At 40.3% G+C, this 23,411-nt stretch overlaps 1 protein-coding gene across 1 annotated transcript in view; it reads right to left on the bottom strand.

Moving 5' to 3' along the window:
- Positions 1-19,747, bottom strand: part of CAB39 (calcium binding protein 39) — a 52,470-nt gene extending 32,723 nt beyond the window's left edge. The window contains exon 1 of the mRNA XM_068967612.1: positions 19,600-19,747. Coding sequence (XP_068823713.1) covers positions 19,600-19,713 — 114 coding nt within the window. The 5' untranslated portion in view covers positions 19,714-19,747. The remainder of the gene's footprint in view (positions 1-19,599) is intronic.
- Between the last annotated feature and the right edge of the window lie 3,664 nt (positions 19,748-23,411).

Genomic DNA, 23,411 nt, shown 5'->3' with positions numbered 1-23,411 from the left:
AGCCCATCAGTCAAACAACACTGTGTTCCAGACTGTGAAGGACATCCAAAATGTCAGCTATTGTTCTCATATTTGTACCACCTGAAAATCTGATAGGTAGGCGTGCCTCCCAAGGCCTTATCATTAACCAAAATGCTGAAATGGAAGTAACTGAATGGAGACTCAACAGTAGGCCTTTGAATCATCACGCTCCTTCCAGTAATGATCTACTAGTCATCTCTGGGCTTCCCTTGTGGCTCAGCTGGTAAAAGAATCTGCCTGCAATGCAGGAGACCTGGGTTCGATCCCTGGGTTGGGAAGATCCTCTGGAGAAGGAAATGGCAACCCACTCCAGTATTCTGGCCTGGAGAATTCCATGGACTGTATAGTCCAAGGGATCACAAAGAGTCGGACACGACTGAGCAACTTTGACTTCACTTCAATCATCTCTGGGCATGGCTGCTCAGCCACTAAACATATATATTTATTTCCAAATCATATTCAAAAGGCTTTATATTAAATACTCTGATAAAATAAGAATATACTTTTCCTCCACATTTCCTGAATATAAGGAAATAAAGTTAATTTGGCACTATCTCTTTACTTAACTCTGTGCTGATTTTTACTGACTACTGTACTGCTTTCTTTTCTAAATGCTGTATCTTCCTAATAATCCCATTATGAATCCTTATTCAGTATCAACATTAACCAGATCTTTACATTTTCCAGTCTGCTGTTACTACCCTATCCTGCTAATAATGTCTTAGATTTCTGACACCAGTTTGTCGTTATCCTGTATATAAATTTTAAGTAACTAGAACATACTTTTTCTGGGCCAGGAGATAAAAATCATTTCTCAACAGTAAATGTTCTCTTATAATCTAATTACATGTGTTGCCTTTTCAATTTCACTTCCTTAATCTTTATTCTTAAGATGATTCTCTTTGACAGGGAATAATCTGACATTTAGTAGATTTTTCGAGTATATTATCTGCTGAATTTATTGACTGACTCTAAGGAGGACTTCCCTGGTGGCTCAGACAATAAAGCGTCTGCCTACAATGCAGGAGACCCAGGTTTGATTCCTGGGTCGGGAAGATCCTCTGGAGAAGGAAATGGCAGCCCACTCCAGCACTCTTGCCTGGAAAATCCCATGGACAGAGAAGCCTGGTAGGCTACAGTCCATGGGGTCGCAGAGTCGGACATGACTGAGCAAAGAAACAAGGAGTAGAGCTTAGCCTTCTCTGCTTCTCTGACTAGATCAAAGCTTTAAGGCTCTTAATAACCTTCGTATGTCTCAGTTAATAACCTTCGTATGTCCCAGTTTATATTTTGCTTTGAAACCATGATATGATTTTAAATCTGAATTCAGACTGTACTCTCTGCTTTCCGATAGCAAAATTGAAGTATTCACTAAGGTGGGGGAAGGGGGAGTGAACAGTTAAAGGTATGGGGTTTCTTTTTGAGGTGATGAAATTTCTAAAATTGACTGTGGTTGTCTGCGGTTGCATATTACCTGTGATAAACTAAGGACTACTGAACTGTATACTTTAGATGGGTGAACTGTGTGATATGCAAGTTCTATCTGAACAAAGCTGTTTTTAAAAAACACGAGAGAAAAGCAAGGTAACAGATGCTTCTATGATGAAACTCCCTTGGATTCACACATAAAGCCTGCTTCTTCCCTTTCAGCAGACGACACCATCACCTAATCACGAGAGGGAGGAAAACACCCTCCAATTCTCTCCTCTGCTAACCATTATACTCATCCACCTATACTAACCTTCCTGGCTTCTGAATTCCACTCACCTCCTCCCTTCTCAGGATCTCATCCATCCTGTCTGTTATCGGCTCATATAGTCAACTCCCCTCTTACTAGATTCTCCCAAACTCAACTTTAAATATGATCTAGATTCCCATTAACAAAATTAAAGATGCTCTCCTTTGACCCCATAAGCCCCCGCCCCCCAGCTACTGCCCACCCATAATTAAATCTCTCAAAACGTCTCCTTTTGTCTGTTACGGTCCGCATCTCTTCCTCTCTGTCCTATTCACTCTTCAGTCCAAGCCCGCGTGGCTTCTGCAGCTAGTACTTCACAGCTTTAGACAGCCACCAAGGACCTGCCTGCCATTAAACACAATTTTCAGTCCTCATTACATGGAGCTCTTGGCAGCGCTGGAAGCTGTTGATTACACCCTTCTTTTAAAACTGCTTCTCCCTGTACTCTGTGACTTACCAACACCCTCTCTTTTTGTCTTCCTGTCTCCCAGATTGCTCTTTCTGTCTCCTTTCTGGCTCATCCTTCTTGAGTGGGTCATTTAAATACTGGGACTATCTCCAAGCAAAGTACAAGGCCCTCTTCTTCTCATTCTATCATCTCTGCGAAAGTGACCTCATCCACACCCACAACTTTAATTACACGTAAATGCAATGCCTCAGATTTCTATCTCTAATTTCGTTCTCTGCCTAGCGTATTAAGCAGTTTACTCAGTGTCTACTACTCAAAGTGTCTCTACCTGGATGTCTCAAAGTGCCTCAGATCTAACTCATCTAGAGCAGAACTCGCAGTCTTGCCCCAAAGCCTGGTGTTCTTCCCTTGTTCCCTATTTCAGGGAAGGAGATCCCACTAATGATGTTTATAGCATGTGAGAAATTTAAGACTCATCCTTGACTTTTCCCTCTTCAGTACCCTGCCTCAACATCGCATTTATCACAGAATCTCTAAAATCCATCCATTTAGACCATTTAGACCCCACATCACCACCCAAGTTGGAATCCCCATAACTCCTGTCTGGACTACTAAGCAGCCTACCAACTTGAATTCCCTACTTCTGTCCACATCACAACCAGGACGATCTTTTCACAACACAAACTGATGACAATTTCTCACTAAATCTTACAATACTTCGTCTTAAAATGCTTACATCTCTGTGCTTAAAATACTTCAATTACCTATTGCTCTTAGGGTGCAGAAAAATCCCCTTGTGACGTGGCCCAAAAAACCCTGCATGGTGGGCGTGTCCTCTCTGACCTGACCCTGTGCTGCAATTCCTCCCCACTATCCACACACCAAAGCACTGGTCACACTGGGCCTCTTTTGGGCCCCTGTGCACATGGCTTCCTGAGCCCACAATGTTCTCTGTGCCCACATGGCGGCCCCTCCGCCAGCCAACTCCCACTCCCTTCACGGCTTGGCTCTGGTCAGCGCCTCAGAGAAGTCTTTCTGAGGCAACTCTGTCCTCCTGCCTCTTCTTCAGAGTCTCTCACAGCTGCAAGCAACCCTGCTCTCCCCTGTGATTTCCAGCTCACGTCCGCTTCCTCCTGCCCCATCAGAAGCCCCATGCTTACAGAGGCTCCATACACACCTGACTGAACATGAGCGCACGTGATTGCTGGATATAACATGCAGATGGACACTGGATGTAGGGAAAGGTGCTGTTCTTACACCACAAAAATCAAGGAATTCCTCTTAAGAGAAGTGCAGATACAGGGACCTGAAGGAAGGACACTTTGCAGCATCTCACCAAGAAAAGTGAAGGGAACCTACCCGGCAGAGTGACAGTGGTGAGCAAGGAACCCAGCTCCCTGTTTCCTCCAAGTAGTCTGGAAGAATACACACTAGACTGAGTGCCGCCTGCCTAGGGGGAAGGTAAGAATACTCTCACTTTGCACCTGCTGTATTTCAGGTATGTTTGAATGCTTTACAATTCATATTTTAATTTTTAAAGAGCAAAATAACAAAGGGAATGAGAGAAACAGATCGAAGTATTCACTGTATTTGTAACAACTGCCTTATCTTATTTCTGCTTCTGTTTCTCTTTTTCATTCCTCCCCACAGGACAACCCTTCCTAACTTTTTAAGATTTCTAACAAATAACTAAGTATACAGCTCGACATATGTAAACAGGTCTACCAATCACACCTTGAAAAACTGCCAAATAAAAAGCTGAAGACTAGAACAGGGCCTGACACATAAAAGGCTGACTCACACTACTCCGAGTAGGGACTGGCACTGGGGACAAGAGACTTCCGCAGCTGAGCACTTCCATGTCTAGTCACCGTCCACATGGGGTAATCAGCAGCATGGCAGAAAAGAAAGGCTAAGAACCATCAACTTCTAATGTTTTAGTTTTTTGGCCTCACTCTCAACCAGCAATCAAACCTGTGCCCTCAGCAGGGAAAGCACTGAGTCCTGACCACTGGACCACCAGGGAATTCCCTAAAATTCATCAACTTTACTGTTTATTAACAGGCCCGATATACGAGAATAATCAAGTTCATATCTCAATTGATGACTTCTAATTTTATGCATATTTCAACCGTTTGTGTAATTTCTGTTCCCCACTACATAGATAAATTACAAGTTGATTTTTTGAAAAAAGCTTAAAAAAGAAATAAAAATGACCATATATTAAACTAAACATGATCTGAAAAGCTTATGAAGTGTTTCACCAGAAAAGGCGATGCAGCAAGAATTTACTGAATGAAGATGCCACGTACAGAATAAATAAACTTAGCTGTTCTCGTTTAGATTTCACTTGGTTCCCTTCATCAGCGTTCACATTAGGGACCCTGCCCAGTGCCCGCTATCTGGCCAGCCTGCATTCTGCCACATGTTCTCTGCCTCTGACCACATCCGCTTTATCTGCCACCTCCCAGCTTGTCCCCTCACACCTACTAAGTAAGCTACTCACACTTACAGCTCCTCACAACTGTACCCTTGTCAAGCTGCTGAGGTCACCATGACACCTCATCTCCTGGGCTCCTTAATGGTCATGTTATACCTGTCCTGCTAAGCGTGCAAGTTTCAGGGCTGCTCGTGCTCACAGTTCCAGTTCTCTTGCTTCCCTAAACAACATCGGATGTTCTTTACTGAAAACTTTCTCTGCTTTAGCCGCAGGGTAGAGAAGGTGATGGAATCTGTGTACACCTGGTTCACAAAAATTCATGCTGTTCAACTACCTTCATTCAGCCAGAAACATTCCTTCAAACTGGATGGATTTCTCAACTGGCCACTCCCAGCAACAAATATTCCAAAACTGTTCCACTTTCCTCCAGAGACCTTAGCTCTCTTTCTCTGGTCCATATCTGAACAGCTAGCTTCACTTCCCCCATACTGAGACAAGACTTGAAAACATCTTCGACTCCCTCAATCCACCCTGATTTGTTTCTGCCATTCTCTGTCTCAACCCTGGAGATACACCAGAATCATTTGGGGGACTTTTAAACAAAGATGCTCACTCCCCTAAGAGACTTACTAGTAACAGAAACAGTCTTTTTACACGGAGATGCCCTTTAACCATGTGATCGATCACCTGTGAACAGCACTGAGACTACTGACCTCGTGTGCGTCCTCAAAGGACACACTGGAAAGCGCACGACATCACTTCTGTTTTTTTCTTGCCAAAAAAGGCATCACCTACATTGACTCATGAGGAATATCAGCCAAACCCAAACTAAGTGACAGTCTACAAAATAACTGGTATTTTTCAAAAGTGCCAAGGTCATAAAAGTCAAAGGCTGAGAAACTCTTCCTGATTAAAGGAGACTAAGGAGATGTTCCAGCTAAATGAAATGTGGATCCTGAATGGGATCCTGGCCCAGAAAAAAACACATTAGCAGGACAACAGTGGAAATGTGAAAAAGGTCTGTGGATTAGTTAGTAGTAGTAGTACAGCATATCAGTGTTAGCTTCCTGATTTGATCATTGCACTGCGGCTACATAAAATGTTAACATTTGGGGAAGGGTACTCTTTTGGAGTACTCGTTTTATCAGTTTTAAAATTTAAACAATCTGGTTATTTTGCTTTTACTTCACAGGTTAGAGGCAGCCCTCCTACTCAGTTCTTAGTATGGATGCCAGAGAAAAGGCCCCTACACAGCAAGGCTGGCCTTGCCTCAATGGCCCCCCGCCCTGCCACAACTCTGTCAGTCTGCAGGGCCAGACAGCTGCTGGGAACCACTCCTTTCCTTAAGACGTCAGATCCCCAGTAAAGGTCCTCCCAGTTCTCCTCTACTCTTGCCCTCTTGCCCTGGAGGCTCTGTCTCTGCTCGAGCGGCCTGGATGCCACACTACTCCTCTGCCCTCCAGAGCCCGTCCCGGTCCCGCCATTCTCTCCTGCTGCAGCAGTTGCCACCTTGTCTCCCTGCCCCCATGTACTGCTCTAGCCTCTCCTCCACACCTCTCATTTCCCTAACACTCAAGGGCTTCAGAAAGGGCCTGCTTACCCTCCTCCCTCCACCGTGTATGAGACAGTGACTGACACACAGTCTGCCTTCCATGGTTTTGTTAACACTGAACTAACCAGCTGGGACATTTTGTCAGTAAAATGCGGTGTTCTGAGACACAGATGCTACACTTATGTGGCCAGTGAGCCTCAGAGTATTATTAATATGCTTCATGGGTATAGACTACTAACAGTGGCCAACTGCTTTATAAATAACCTGGTCATGAAGAAAAACATGTGAGAGAACTGCCCTCCACCCCTGCTCCCATGATAAGCCCACTCACTTGACTGGAAAATGTGGACTGTGCCTCACTCACTCGCTGCTGACTTGTCCAGGTGAGAGAGACAGAACTTTAAGTTCCTGGTTGTTTCCTTGCAGCTTCAGAGAAGTGGTTTACTCTGTGTGATTCTACTAAGCAGCCATATAGTGGGAGTTTGGGGACACCTCTGTTGAGTACAGTCACAGAGGAAAAGGTCTAAGGCTTGGCGGAGCTTCTCAGAGGCAAGGGCTGGGTAGGGTGGGTTGGGGGCAGGCAGATTAAGCCCATGCCACGAAGCCTCATTGACTCCCACAAATAACCAGTTGGAGACAACTTTATTTCTATTCAGCATCTTAAAAAATATTTTTACATCAAACAACGTAAGGTACAGGATCTACTTAAATAGCAACCAATACTCTAAAGTTCATACCAACTATTCACCTCACTAGTGACAGTATCAGAACCATACTTCTTTACCTACCAGGGTGAAGAGACAAGTAAATACTTCAAATTTTTAAGGGTTGTGCCCATAATAACTCCTCCAATTAGAACTAAGGCTGTGAGACTTCCCTGCTGCCTGCTTTCTCGTTAAAAAATACGAAGAGGTGGAAAAAAAGCAACTAGCAAGCCTAACATTAGTGGCCAAGTTCAAGACTTTCAAAACTTCAGGGGTCATATTAAATCTCTTCCCCTGAACCCCATGTTCCCACATTACCCATCCCTGTACCATTTTACCATCATCAGTGGCAACCACTCAGATGCAAAGCTGTGATGCAAGAAACATTTTCACATCAGAGGTATTCCTCACTCTCCCACTAGGGCTTGCAGACCACGTCCCTGCAGTGCTCACAGTCCTTACCACCCACACCTCTTCTGGTCCCAACAAAGCCCAACTACTCAGAAGGCTCCAAAGTGGCCTCATGGTAGGAGGTGAAAGGTGACAAGGTGTCTACTCACAGATGGAGGTACAGGGTTTACCTGGTGGAGTACAAGACTGGGTATGCTCTCCCCTTTGCCCCAAGTTTTAACAGATAAAAGTTACTTGTTAAGCCTAACTTACTAATTCATACCACACTTAAGCACAGCAAGAGTAAAATGCTGAAGTACAGATATAGCTAATTCAGAAATTAAAAGACAAGAAGATATTCTTGACAAATAGATATCTTAAAGAAGATATACTACTTTATAATATAAGCGAATATAATAATATTAGCTTAAAATGATAAACTGCAAAGAACTGACTCATTTGAAAAGACTGTGATGCTGGGAAAGACTGAAGGCAGGAGGAGAAGGGGACAACAGAGGATGAGATGGCTGGATGGCATCACTGACTCAATGGACATAGGTTCGAGTAAACTCTGGGAGTTGGTGATGGCAGTGCCTGGCGTGCTGCAGTCCATGGGGTCACAAAGAGTCAGACACGACTGAGCGACTGGACTGAATTGAAAATGGTAAAGTATTTTTCCCCTCCTATCAGAAACAAAGACTTCTGGAAGATACATTGGTAGTAGAAAAATAAATTGGTACAACTTTATTGGAGGGCAATTTAGTAAAATACAACAAAAAACCAAAAAGCTTTAAAAGGTGCAATCCCTCTGAGTCACCCATTATACATCTAAGGAATTTACCCTGGGGAAACAGATAATTACACAGAAATGTAAGTACAAGCAGGGTCATTTACCACAGTGAAAAGATCAGAAGTAAAAGTTATCTCTGGGAATTCCCTGGAGGCCCAGGGGTTAGGATTCTGTACTTCCCTGCAGGGCACATGAGTTCTATCAGGGAACTTAGATCCCATGTAAGCTGCAAGACACAGCAAAAAAAAAAAAACACCTGAATGGAACTAGTTAAATAATGATGTACCCATAAAATGGAAGATTATGGCAAGCTTTGAAAACAATTAAGTAGATCTATATTGACATGCAAAGATTTAAAATTAACAAACCAGGACCTAAAATGACATGACCTCGGGTTGAGTAACTTACCTGCCCCAGAAAGAGAGAGAGACTGCGAATATGAATGAGAATCCTAGAGGCTGTCCCACTACATTAAAAGTAGTCACTGCATGCAGGAATGGACTGGGGATGAGCTTTAGTTTCCCTTTTATGCTCTGCTGAACTTCCCTAATTTCTGGAATGAACACATACTGCTGTTGCTCCTGCTAAGTCGATTTAGTCATGTCCGACTCTGTGCGACCCCATAGACGGCAGCCCACCAGGCTCCCCCATACCTGGGATTCTCCAGCCATAGAACACTGGAGTGGGTTTCCATTTCCTTCTCCAAATGCATGAAAGTGAAAAGTGAAAGTGAAGTCGCTCAGTCGTCTCCGACTCTTCACGACCCCGTGGACTGCAGCCTACCAGGCTCCTCCATCCATGGGATTTTCCAGGCAAGAGTACTGGAGTGGGTTGCCAGTGCCTTCTCCAAGTATCTTTATATTATTTGACATGTCTAGTTCCTCTGTATGTGTGTTAGTCACTCAGCCGTGTCCGACTCTTTCTGACCCTGTGGACTGTAGCCCGCCAGGCTCCTGTCTTTGGAATTCTCCAGGCAAGAATACTACAGTGGGTGCCATTCCCTTCTCCAGGGCATCTTCCTGACCTAGGGATCAAACCCAGGTCTCCTGCATTGCAGGTAGACTCTTTACCATCTGGGCTACCAGGGAAGCCCTTCTACTAGATTATAAATACCTTAAGAACAAAGACAAAATTTGATACACGTGCCCATCTATCTGCCCTATATGGAAGGGCACTAAAATGTCTATGGATTCAATCAAGTTGGGAATCTTTTGCAAAAGGTGACAATGAAGCGATGACAGTAATTACTTCTACTGTCATCTTTTGAAAGCAAACAACAAAATAAAAACCTGTCCTGACAATTACTGTGCGTATGAAACTCCACAGAAGGTAACAAATCAGATGAGAACTGTTATTTATAAAGTCGTCTTTTTAGAAAAAATTTTGAAGTGATCTATTAAGCAGAGTTTTTCATTCTTCTGTTCACTACTGGTTTATATAATCAAGTTTATTCTAATTTACATGCAACTAATTGTTATTATTGAGAAATTCCTAAAAAAACCCAGATTTTTTTGAGGTGGAGGGGGCTCATATCATTTATTATTTTGTATTATACATTTTTGAGTTTATTTATACCCACTCTTATGCAGAACAATTTTAAACAAAAGAACAATTTTAAACAAAAATCCTCTAAATATCTCCAGCCTATATTTATTGCCTCAAATATAAATTCTTTCTCAAAAAGCGATTTATTAGATGACCTCATTTAAAAAAGGAAGTTCTTAAAGTAAATTAAGATAAAAGATGTAAGATGGAATCTAGAAGTAAACTGAGGAACATTGCTGGCACTAAATACTCAAAAATAAGACCAAATTTTTATTATCATATTAATTTCTAAATTAAAAAATCCTATATATATGTGTCTCTCTATTAAAGAAAATATCTGAGTATACTAAACTGAAAAATCATGGGCTAAGAAAAGCCTATTAATAACCTTCTGGTGTCAAAGATTACTCTAAACAAGTTTAGTAACCATGAGTCACTGTTAAATGGCTATGCTATGAAAAGACTGCTCCCTTCCCCCCTCTTAAATATGCCAGCAAACTTAGTCCTCTCATGAAATGAGTGAATATAGCTATTCAATCCTGTGAACACATGCATTCACAGTGATGAAGAGAACCAAGTATGAGCTGAGCAAGGCAGCTATACCTTCTTTATATAGCATGCAGTGGCAAAGAGTGTGTAAACAGTCATTATGTATACCAGGCCTCTGTGGCTGTGAGCAATGAGAGAACTAATTCCATTCCAGACTCCCATGCTCCAGTTCCCTAAAAATAAAGATGGTAAGATAAACCACTTTTTTCTAAAGGTATAAGGAAAGTAGTTTTCAAATTCTCTTTAAAAGGTATGACCCAGTTCCTAAGGGAGTAATCTATTTCTATTACAGACAATTCTTAATATGGCAACTGTGTACCATACAGAATAAGGAAAAATATCAACATACTATTAAAAAAGAAACACTCAAATGTTATATTTATCATTTTGTTTATAAGATCACAAGAAATGAATGAGAAAATGCCCACGGATATCAAGAACAAAGGAGATAAAGTCAAAATTTTACCACAGGTTTGGCAGAGCTAGGAGTGAATACCACCTCTGATTCTACTATAATGAATGTCCCTGGAAACAAGCTTTCTTCACGTGGATCATGAGAATAACTATTTTACCTCGAAATAAGATGGGGGCCTATTTTCTACAAAGGCACTTTGCAAAGTAACGGTGTTGTATCACCACACCAACACAAACCCTGAGACAGGAAACTTGCTATCTCCCGTGGAAGCTAACTTCCACTTATTTCCCCAAATATCAAGATGAAACTGGACTCCCTGTTTTATCTCCACTCACAGGTCTTAAGTCTATCTTCTGTCAGTCTGGAAGCTTCTCTAACATAAAATGAGCCCCTAAAAACATTTTACTAAGAGCACTAGGACTCAAATTTGATTCTCTCTCTACATCTCCAATTCCTTCAACTGTTTCTCATGGCAGGACTCTGAATTTCGGTGCTCACCTGGTCACTCTCCTCTCAACCCTTGAGCTTCTCTACAAACTCAGTATGGACTTGTCTACACAGAGCAGAAGATGGTCACTCTGAGGCTGCTGTTTCTCTACTATTGTGACCTAGGCTTTCAACAGTCTCTCTGGATACTTTATTACATGGTCTACTCCTTCTTAGGAATAGAACCATCTGTGGTTCTAAGTCACCTATACCTCAGCTGCTACATGGAGAGTCCTTTTTCCTTCTAATTGAGTTACATTTAACATACAACAAAACACACATATTTAAAGTGTCCATATTTATACAGTCCATGGAATTCTCTAGGCCAGAATACGGAGTGGGTAGCCTTTCCCTTCTCCAGGGGATCTTCCCAACCCAAGGATTGAACCCAGTCTCCCTCACTGCAGGCAGTGTCTTTGCCAGCTGAGTCACAAGGGAAGCCCTATTTAAAGTGTACAACCTGGTAACTCTGGACTTAGGCACACAGCTCTAAGACAAGTGAACATATCCATGACTACCATGATCCTGCTATAATCCCCTCATTCCACCAACCCCACTCTAACCGGCCCACCACTCATCTACCTTCTGTCACTGCGGCTATTCACAGTTCTGGAATATAAACAAAATCATACATTATGTATTCTTTATAACCTGGCTTCCTTCACTTAACACGTTATTTTCAGATTCATTCATGCTGCTGTATACAGCAAGAGTTTGTTCCTTTTTATTGCTGACTAGTATTCCATTCTATGGATGTGTCACAACCGGTTTATTCACACACTTGGGCTACTTCCTGTTTTGGACTCTTCCAAATAAAGTTGCTATGAACATTTATGTTGAGTCTTTGTATGGACCATATGTTTCTCGCTCTCTTGGGTAAATACGTGGGAGTGAAATGGCTATATTTAAGTTCAGCTTTTCCAGAAACTGACAAACTGTTTTCCAAAGTAGCTATATTATCTTACATTCCTACCAGCAGTTTTAATTGCTCACCATAACCACTAACATTTGATATAGCTGGTATTTTCAATACCTGCCATCGTGATAGGTGTAGTGGTTATCTCATCATAGCTTTACTTTGCAATTTCCTATGATGAACATCTTTGCAAGTGTTTATCTGAAATCTGTGTATCATCTTTGGTGAAGTGTATACGGAATCCTTTTTTTTTTCTTTTGGTTTTCTTATAAAGTTTTTGAGAGTTCTTTAAGTATTCTTGATGCAATCTTTCATCAAATATATGCTTTGCAAAGATTTTCTCAGTCTGTGGTTTGTCTTTTCATTCTTTTAACAGTGTCTTTAGAAGACTTGATGGATCTAGTGCTGATGAATCACAATTTATTATTTTTTTCTTTTATAGAGTATGCTTCTGGTATCACATCTAAGAATTCTTTGCCTATCCCAAGATTATAAACATTTTTCTCCTGTTTCCCAGGTGCTTTAAAATTTTGCATTTTACATTCAGTTGTGTGATCCGTTTTGAATTAATTTTTGTATATGACATGAGGCATGGGTCCAACATATTTTTTGCACATGTGGCTATCAGGTTGTTTCAGCACCAATTATTAAAACTACTATCCTTGCTCCACTGAACTGCATTTTCATCTTTGGCAAAAAATTTCCATACACATGTAGGTTTTATTTCTGGATTCTCTCTTCTGTCCCACTGATCTATTGGTGTGCCTAACAGACTTCTTTTATCAATCACTGAGATTGGAGTATCAAAATTTCCAATTTTAATTGTGGATTTAACTGTTTGACTTCATAGTTTTATCAGTTTTTGCTTTGTTTTAAAGCTGTTATTAGGTGCATAAACATTTAAGGTTGTAATATCCCTTGGATTAACTGACCCTATTTTATCATGAAATAACTATCCCTGATACTATTTTCTCAGAAATCTATTTTTGTCTGATATTAATAAAGCTATTTCAGTCTTCTTTTGACAAGTGCTAACATGATCTATCTTTCTCCTTCCTTTTACTTGTCTTCAAAGTGCATTTCTTGTAGGCACATACAGTCAGGACTTTTCCTCTTTCTAACCGCTTTTAAAACCTGAAGTATAGCTAGTTCATAACAGTGTGCTAGTTTCAGGTGCACAGCAAAGCGATTTCAGTTGCATATGTAACATTCTTTTCCAGATTCTCTTCCATTTTAGGGTATTATGAGATACTGAATATGGTTTCCTGTGCTGTACAGCAGGTCTTTGTTGTTTATCTATTTTATATATAGTAACGTGTATGTTAATCCCAAACTCCCAATTTATCCCTGCTATACTTTCTGGAGACCACAAATTTGTTTTCTACGTCTGTGAGTCTATTCCTATTTTGTAAATTAGTTCATTTATATCATTTTTTAAAAATTCCACATAGAAGTGGTATCATATGGTATTTGTCTTTCTCTTTCTGACATACTTCCCTTAATATGATAATCTCTAAATTTATTCAGTTAGGACTTTCATATCCAACCTGACACACACTGCCTTTTAACTGGAGTATTCAGACATTTATACTAAATGTGATTATTAATACAGTACATTTGAGTCTAGTACCTTGGTATTTGTTTTCCATTTGTTCTACCCACTCTATACTGCTGTTCTTTCCTCTTTTTCTGCCTTCTTTTGGTTTAATCAAATACTTTTAGTGATTATATTTTATTTTCTCCTTTGGTATCCCGTCTGCTTTTTCAGACCCTGATACAGAGAGATACTTGTATCTGTGCTGCACTTTATCAGTTACAATCATATCCTTCCTCCTGCCCCCCCTTCTCCAGCTAATTAACCCTTCTTTGGTGCTTGATTTAGTCACCTACAGAGTCTTCTATTCTTCTCCAATTTCTGTCATTCACAAGCTCTGTTAATTAAGCCCTTCTTCAGTGATAATAAATGTTATCAAAAGTTTCGAGTTGGGGACAGTATCCTGCAACAGGTCACCAAAAACCTGCCTAGGTGCTTGGTTATCCATTAATTAGATCCACTGGGTATAATTATTCATCCAATCATGAAAAGTGTCCATTGAGCATACTGAACTACACAGGAAGATAATTAATAAACACAAAACAATATGGAAGATACTAGGACTAACAGGGTAGACCTCTTGAGAAGGGTCATTTATCTCACTGTTTGTGTGGGTGGTAGTACTGAAAGGAATGTGATACTTGGCCACCATCATAAAATTCAGAAGATACCAGCTTGGGATACTCTTATTGGTCATAAACTCAACATACAAATTATTACAACATCCTCAGTAATACATGTTTTATCCTATTCAGTAGACACTAAAGAGTTTAGAAGAGATACAAGCTGACAGTGTTTCATGTTAACTCTGAATTCCATTTTCAATAAATAAAAAGTAATTATGGAGCTGTCTTTGGAAGGCTTATGTTCTAACAGAGGGAAGAACTAATTATAAAAAAATCATTAAGTATATTAAAGATGTTAAGCGATACACAGAAAACAGCAAGATGGGGTTAACAGGAATGCTGGGGTCTAGTCAAGGCTATAGTTTTTCCAGTGGTCAAGTGGGGATGTGAGAGTTGGGACTGTGAAGAGAGCTGTGCACCGAAGAATTGATGCTTTTGAACTGTGGCGTTGGAGAAGACTCTTGAGAGTCCCTTGGACTGCAAGAAGATCCAACCAGTCCATCCTAAAGGAGATCAGCCCTGGATGTTCTTTGGAAGGAAGGATGTTAACACTGAAACTCCAGTACTTTGGCCACCTCATGTGAAGAGTTGACTCATTGGAAAAGTCTCTGATGCTGGGAGGGATTGGACGACAGAGGATGAGATGGCTGGATGGCATCACCGACTTGATGGACGTGAGTCTGAGTGAACTCCAGGAGTTGGTGATGGACAGGGAGGCCTGGCATGCTGCGATTCATGGGGTCGCAAAGAGTCGGACATGACTGAGTGACTCAACTGAACTGAGGCTGCATTTTAAATAGAGGGTTGGGTGAAAGCAATATTTGAGCAAAGCCTTGAAGGCAACAAGGGGGCAAAACAAGCAGAGAGTTGGGGGAAGAACATTCCAGGCAAAGGGAACAGCCCAATGCAAAAGCCTCAAGGCAGGGGTGGACTGGAGTGCAGGAGGAAAGGTAAGCCGACGCTGGGAGGAATACCAGGAGCAGGGACGGGCCTGACTGACCAGGGCAAGGACGGGCATTTATTTTTAGTTAAAAACACCAAACAGGAAATATTTTAAGATTTACAGGCCACACAGTCTCTGTTGCAGTTTTCTTTGCTTTTAAAACCAATCCTTTAGAAATGTAAAAACCATTCTTATCTCATGAGCCTTACAAAAACAGGCCTAGGCAGGATTTGACCTGTAGAACTTAGTTCAGTTCCTGTAAGGATTTTGACTTTTACTGTAAGGGAAATATTATTTGACACATGTTTTGAAAGAATCATTGTGGTTGTGGGGGACCAGTTAGAAGAACACTGCAGCAATGCAGAGCAAAGGTAACAGCTTAGGCCAGAGTGGGAACCAGGAAAATGGGGTGAAGGAGTCATTAGATTCTGGCTTTTTAACACTCCCCGCCCCAATTAAGTGGGTGAACTTGCTCATGAATTGGATTTGGGAAGTATGAAAGGAGTCATGGATGACTCAAGTCTTTTGGCCTGAACAACTAGAAGGATGGTGTCTCACTACTCATGATCGGGATGTATGAAATGTGTGCTTTGCTTCAAAACAAAGTAGAATTCATATTCCTTAAATTCCAGCACAACTTTACAGCTCTTTATTCTTCCAGAACTTCATAATCATTTTTTGTCAAGGTACAAAAAGATCCTGCTGTGATGTGAATGGAACTGCTTTAAGCTTATTCTGTCCAATGACATGGACAGGTTCTGCATACCTCCTGATAAAAGTATTCCCAGATCCCTATTTATTTGTTGTTACTACAAATAAAATACTTTTTAAAAAATTATAATTTCTAGATCATTTTGATTGGTATTTAGGGAAGCTATGGATTTTGTATTTAGCTGCCCTAGTGAACTCTCATATTCACATTGATTCCTCTGTGCTTTGTAAAGATATACAAATATGTCAACACTGTAATTTCCCTTCTTTATTTGAAATAGATGTATTTTTCATTTCTAAACCATTTCTTTATGCATTGCCTAGAATTTCCAGAACAATGCTAGATAACAAATCATACAAAGCATCCTAACCTTCAAGTTTTCAGTTTTAAATATGATATCAAAGTAGTTTTCAGGGTGTTCAATTTAGTGATAATATTTTATCTTTCCACTGTTTTCAGGTCTCACTTCCCTTTTTACCACTTGTATTAGCAATGTCTCCTGAATCTTGACAAGAAAGTGAAACCACAAAGTTCAGGGTCTTCCTCTCTATTCCTAATCTATTCCAGAATAATTTGTATCAACCGGTCTTCAAAGTTGTCCCCTTTCTTTGAAACAAAACTTATTTTTCAAAAGTTCAACTAATTCTCTTTGCTTTGTTTATCCTAATAGCAGGAGGTCTATTCTTCCTTAGGTTTAGATCAGGATTTCTCAACCTCTATGTTACCAAAAACGGTTCCCTGAGACCCTTTCAAGGGGTCAGTAAGGTCAAAACTCTTTTCTTATCAATGTAAATACATAATTTGCCCTTTTCGACTACAACCATTTGCAATGATGGTGCTGACCTCTTGCCAGAGTTACAACAGCTATCATTGTAGTTTTTTCATCCTCACGCACTCAGTTTAAAAAACTGTTTCACTTAAGAGTAGTATGAGGAAGCAGAAAAATAATTCATTATATTCTGACCTGCAAGCGGGAACATTTGATGTGATTGGCTTAAAGCTCAACATTCAGAAAACTAAGATCATGGCACCCGGTCCCATCACTTCATGGGAAATAGATGGGAAAACAGTGGCTGACTTTATTTTTTGGGGCTCCAAAAATCACTGCAGATGGTGACTGCAGCCATGAAATTAAAAGACTCTTACTCCTTGGAAGGAAAGTTATGACCAACCTAGACAGCATATTAAAAAGCAGAGACATTACTTTCCCAACAAAGGTCCTTCTAGTCAAAGATATGGTTTTCCCAATAGTCACGTATGGATGTAAGAGTTAGACTATAAAGAAAGCTGAGCGCAGGAGAATTGATGCTTTTGAACTGTGGTGTTGGAGAAGACTCTTGAGAGTCCCTTGGACTGCAAGGAGATCCAACCAGTCCATCCTAAAGGAAATCAGTCATGGGTGTTCATTGGAAGGACTGATGTTGAAGCTGAAACTCCAATACTTTGGACACCTGATGCGAAGAGCTGACTCATTTGAAAAGACCCTGATGCTGGGAAAGACTGAGGGCAGGAGGAGAAGGGGACGACAGAGGATGAGATGGTTGGATGGCATCACCAACTCAATGGAGATGAGTTTGGGTAGGCTCCGGGAGTTGGTGAGGGACAGGGAGGCCTGGTGTGCTGCAGTTCATGCAGTTGCAAGGAGTTGGACACGACTGAGAGACTGAACTGAACTGAATGGGAAGTACACACAAAGCACCTTCTGCCCCTTCCAGAAGTATGGCTGCTTGTCTTGAAGAAAAGTATTTGTATAATAATGCTTGGGCTATGAGTTGAACAAGCAGTTTTCTTCATGCAATATCACTTTTCCTTGAAAGAAAATCTGACAAATTATGCAGGCTTGTATCCTTGGCAGGTATTTTTTCAAAAATAAACAAAGTGAACCTGTCACCTTAAGAAAAACAACCAACAAATAGTATTTGTTGCCAAACTTGAATTTTGAAATTTGAATACAACACAAGGAAGTTTGACCACTTTCTAAAAGTTTTACTTTTCTGAGATCACAGTAGTGTAATTTTAGAGTGTGAATTTTTGATACTGAATAATGTGTCAACATTTGGAAGATATAAGTCAATGATCCAACACTTTCTAAATGACCAATGCCTGTAACAAAGTTATGTATGGATAAAGAACCTCTTCAAAGTAGAGAGTATGAGAAGTCCATTTATACACTTTGAGTCTATTACAACTAAGAAACTATCAACTGGTGAATATTCATGTGGTATCAGAAACTTCAAAAATCTGAAAGGCTATTAAAATACTCCTCTTTCCCAATTATGCATCTGTATGAGGCCAGATTTTCTTTATATACTTCAACCAAAATAATATAACAGCCATTTTTAAAAGAAGTTCACTTCATCATATTATTAACAGTTACCTATATATCTTACTAAGGTATACAAGAAATTGTCTACAGACTTTCTATGGAAGAAAAGCTGCATTATACCAAACTTCACTAATTGTACACTGCTTCCAATGACAGGAAGTTATATAACTAAATAGCCTATAATTACAAATCTTAATCCCATGACTGTGATATTCTTTTCTTTATAAGGATACAGGTAAACCACAGAATCTCAAACTTAAAAAGATGGTAGAAATGATGCAATTTAACTGTCAACTCAAAACAGAAAACAACTTTCTAAAATAAAAGAAAGGATCGAAAATGTTCCACTCAAGCACTTATCCAATGAATCATCAGGCGTTCAGCCCATGGAGAGACAGGTACCATGGAGGGCAAAGGCGGGCCAGAAATGACACATGGGTCAAAGAGCTCAAAGTCTAGAAAGGAAGACAAAAATATGATGCAAATAAAACTATGTTGAAGACAGCAGCAGTCCGGCTATTTCCAAAGGAGGTGGCCAAATGGTGGATATTTGTTTTAGGGGGTAAGGATAAGGTCAGGAGAGGGAGTATTCTGGAAAGCCATTTGGGAAAACCAGATGAAGAGGCTGGTTCTGAAAAACGAATGAGGGCTAAGGGAAACTGGTGCAGGGCAGTGGAACAAGACAAAGACAGTACAGCTAGCTGACTGCTCTTAACTGCTTCCATGAACAGAGAGGGGCCAAGACTGGCAGAGCACACAGAGCAAGGAAGAAGGGTTAAAGTCCACCGAGAGCCGCGCAGGCCAGGCCACAAAGGGTCTCATGCACTACGCGAGAAGGCTGAACTGAAGGGTTAAAGGAGGGGAGACATTTCAGAAAGAGCCCTCAGGAGGCTACTACTACGGTCCATAAGGTCATGAGAATTTTTGTCAAGTAGGAATGGAAGTTGGGATCAATTCCTAAACCTCTCAGGAAGCAGTAGAGGTTCATGCTACTTCGTGAAAGTTGATGCTTCTCGGGGCGGGGGACAAACTGGGATGAAAGTCACATTTTAGACTGTGATGACTGGGTAGAAGATACTTGTCAGGGATACAGGAAACACAAAATCAGGAGAGGTATCTCCCATGGCAGACTACCAGTGGAAACACTGATTTTAGAAATCAGATAAACCACATCAACAACAAAAACCCCGAAAGTTAAAATAAAATTGGAAACCTCAAGTGAAAAACTTGAGAAAAAAGTTAGATATGTGTTAGATGGCAGAACAGGAGAAAACACGTGGAATTTAAATAGCACCAGCAAGCGCTACTTGAGTTGGACTATATTTTAAAAACCTTAAATAAACACAAACTGAATTTACTGCTTTTTAGAAACCAGCTCATAATTTGTCTTACATGTGCTCCTAATCCAAAGATTAAAAATATAAAATAAAGCCAAATACATACCTTTTCTGCTTTTTTGTCGGAAATGTCTTGCTTCTCCAGCACAGCCATGCTCTCCTTCAGGTTCTTCACGATGTCTGCAGGGGACTTGTGAGACTTCCCAAATGGGAACGGCATGGCGGCAGCGACAGACGCCTCACTGCGCTCCGCCTGCTCTACCTGCGGACACAGCGCAAGGAATCAGTGAGGAAAAGGAGGCGGACAGAAGACGTACTTTCTAAATCCTAATCTGAGAAGAAAACCAGGCTTGAGCAAATTATTTCACATCAGTTTCAAAACCAGTCCTAGGAAATCCACAAATATATAAGAAATGACTGTAGAATTACAGAACACTTTGTACTTTTCAAAACACCTTTTTAATCCCCTGCGCTTGTAACCCCCATCTGGAGAGGAACGTGACGGTGCTGATGCTGGTGGCCTGCTAGTGCTGCCAGGGCCCCTCCTAAGCAACGGAATCTGTAATCTATGGGATCTTTTCAAACAATTCTCCAAGGACATTATATGACTTCCATTTACAGATAAAGCTGAATGACTTAAAGAAACTGGCTCAAGGTACTAAAGGGTAAAACCAGCTCAGGCTCAGGTTGATCCAAAGTGTCCGTAATCACCAGACTATACCTCCAGTTAATAGACACCTCTATCAGTTGAGAAAACTGAGGTAAAAAGTTAGTACTGGGGGCTTAGCCAAAAAAACACTGGCAATAGGCCCACTCTCTAGGTCTCACCAGATGCGCTTTTGCAAGGTTTATGCTGCTTGCTGCTAAGCGTCCCGCAGGCACACCCATCCTCCTCCTCAGTCAGGCCCGAGGGCTCAGGGCTGGAGGGAACCTTGGAGAGAGCCCTGGGCACATCTCCCCAGTCAGATCTGCAAATTCTTTAAGTGATGGTTTCATGGTGTACTTTTTCTGCCTGGATATGGCTGTTCTCTATGAAGGGATAAATTCTGGGGACAATGAACTTCTGAAAGTTTTTAATTTTTTGTGGGAAGCAGAAGACAACGTTTCAATTACATGAGGCAAAAGGGGGGTATCAACTATTCAAAGAAGTCACCACGAATAAACACAGTTAACAAGATAAACGATGGAAGGAATGGGAACACGTCAGAAGTTACAATTTTTCTCACTAAATAAACTAAAAGAAGTTACACCCACCCTCGCTAAACAACCTCATATAAGATACCAAAAGATTAACACTTTTGAGAAGAACCTTAAAGATCACTTAGTTCAGTGACTTTCAACCTGGGAGTTCCAAACTTCTATAGTTAACTGCCCCTGGCACCCACTGCCCGGGTAGAGGTAGGTCTCAGACACACCAACCCTACTCTGTTATTTTTTTCGATCAACATAAAATCTCTCTGCCGCACAGCATCATAACACTTCCTTTGACCTTCACCTAAGATTTCACTGGAAGAAAGTGTTGGAATGTTTCTTCTCTGAAGTTTGAGACACAGAGAGCTGCATGTCTGTTTACAAATAAACATTTAGGGGGAAAGAACATGCAGATGAATTCTAACAGATCATGAACAGGTATGTTATTTCTTGACGTGGTTTGATATGATCTGTTTTGATCAATCTCTATGCCCGAATCAGTCACCTACACACAGTTCGCCTCTGTCAGCTTGTAAATCTTCTTTTGATCACAGTAAAACCATATCTTCATTAATCAAAGGGAAATGCCCTCAAACACAGGTTCTCAAAATTCAAAGATGCATAAATTTACTTCTAAATATCTTTTCTACAACAAGAAGTTTGGATCAACTACAGGTGAGTTACTCCCAGATGGCTGTTACATTTTCTCTTTGATTACCTGGCAAGATGGGACCCAAATTCTGGATCATTCTTTTCCATTACTTTTTTCTTTTATTTATTTTGAAGAAGGGTAGAGGGGAATGCAGACTGCTCCTCTGTAAACAGTAAATTCACACTCACAATATATCCTATGAATATATAATCTTCCTATTTGTATTCCACAAATAATAGCAGTGATAAAACAAGTCTATGCTGGGTAAAGGCTAGGAATGTTTAATGGCTATTTTGCAGGAAATATTAGGGTGCTATGCAACAGAGATTATTTTCAGCTCCTGCTCAGTGGTGAAAGAAGTGACTTTCCAGCTACTACACAAGAAATACTGGTCACAGAAGAAAACACACAGCTGCCGAAGAGAATACATATGCAAACTGCTTTTGTGAGGGAAAGGGGAAGCATGCCACAATCATTTCTCTTAATTAATACACCAGGCAGACAAGATTCTGCTGAACATATAAACTAATAAACCATACTTAGAGGAATACAGTCAGTAACAAGCGGCGGACTCTCCTCAGCAGGCTTTAACCCAGTCCCAGCTCTTCAGGACATGCTTGTGTTTTCTCTCTGCCCTCCCTCCCCATCTCTCATACACACACTTTAAATATTCTTTTGATGTATTGTTTTAAAAATACAGTTAAGTATAATTATTAAGTAAAAGAATAAATAAGAACTATTTAAATAACATTACAAAATGTATAAATAAAAACTTTATCACATAGTTCTTATTTTAAAGCCTAAGTGCAATAATAAAAATCCTTTTATTTCTTTCATTTATACCTTCAAATTCACCAATTCTTATTTAATATAACCAAGGTTTGGGGGATCAAAGACAAGGAAATAGTATCCCTTAAATCTTCTGCATTAGAATTTATTTCTTACAGCTAAATTTGCTTTGTACTAAGCTTAATTAGTATGTCACTTGTGATCCAACTTTTTAAACAATTAACTGAAAATGTAGAGAAGTTTAAAATTCGTGAATGGCTTCTAAGTCATGACTGAGCAGGCAGACAATACATGTGCCTAGAACATTGCTAAAAGGCTAAGAGAAATACTTTGAGAAATAAAAAGTCTTAATAAACACGTTAGCTTACATGCATAGTTACTAAGTACATATTTATTGTGTTACTGACTTTACGATTAGTAAAAAAAATAAAAGCAGCTACTGAGGCAGTGTTATAAGTAACATGGTGAAATCATGGATGTGTCATGTAAGTATTAATATGTTCATTAAAGTTGTGGAGAAAGATTCCAAAACAATTGATCAAAAGAGGCTGTACCTCTAGAGAGCAGGAAAAGTGTGGAGGATTGTTATTTTTCTTACAAACCCTTTCTATAACTTTTTGCCTCCTTCAATTTGATACATATAATTCCGTTAAACATAAAACTAAATTTAAAGAAATCAATGGATATATAAAATTATCCTTAATACATAAAAAGCACTATTAATAAAACATTGCCATGGAAGGCTGAACGACAGAAAAGTAAGGCTGCCAATTTACTAACCTTACTAATCCACCAAGTCAGACAGAACCAACAGAACCAGCAGACTTTGACCATGATCTGTACATAAGAAAACTAATGTTTCTAAAATATGTAATAATACACACACATGCGTGCACACACACACAGCTAAAAGAAATACAGACGACTAAACTAGATCTCATGAATCACTTTAATTCATTTTAGCAATAAAGAACTATCTGAAATCCACCTGAAGATTTGGAACCAAATAGAAACTGAGTTTGAGTTGGTCATGAGGCTTCAGTTTGCTTGTGCGTCTGTGGTGTATGTGTATGTGCTGTTCGCTCAGTCGTGTCTGATTCTGCAACGCCATGGACTTTAGCCCTCCAGGCTCCTCTGTCCATGGGATTCTCAAAGCAGAAATACTGAAACGGGTTGCCAGTTCCTTCTCCAGGGGATCTTTCCAACTCAGGGATCGAACCCAAGTCCCCCACACTGCAGGCAGATTCTTTACCATCTAAGCCACCAGGGAAGCCCAGTCCTTACAA

The sequence above is a fragment of the Capricornis sumatraensis genome, chromosome 3, assembly GCF_032405125.1.
Source record: "Capricornis sumatraensis isolate serow.1 chromosome 3, serow.2, whole genome shotgun sequence".
NCBI classification, from domain to species: Eukaryota; Metazoa; Chordata; class Mammalia; order Artiodactyla; family Bovidae; genus Capricornis; species Capricornis sumatraensis.
The sequence above is the reverse complement of the archived record's forward strand: the minus strand, read 5'-3'. Positions and strand labels throughout refer to the sequence as shown.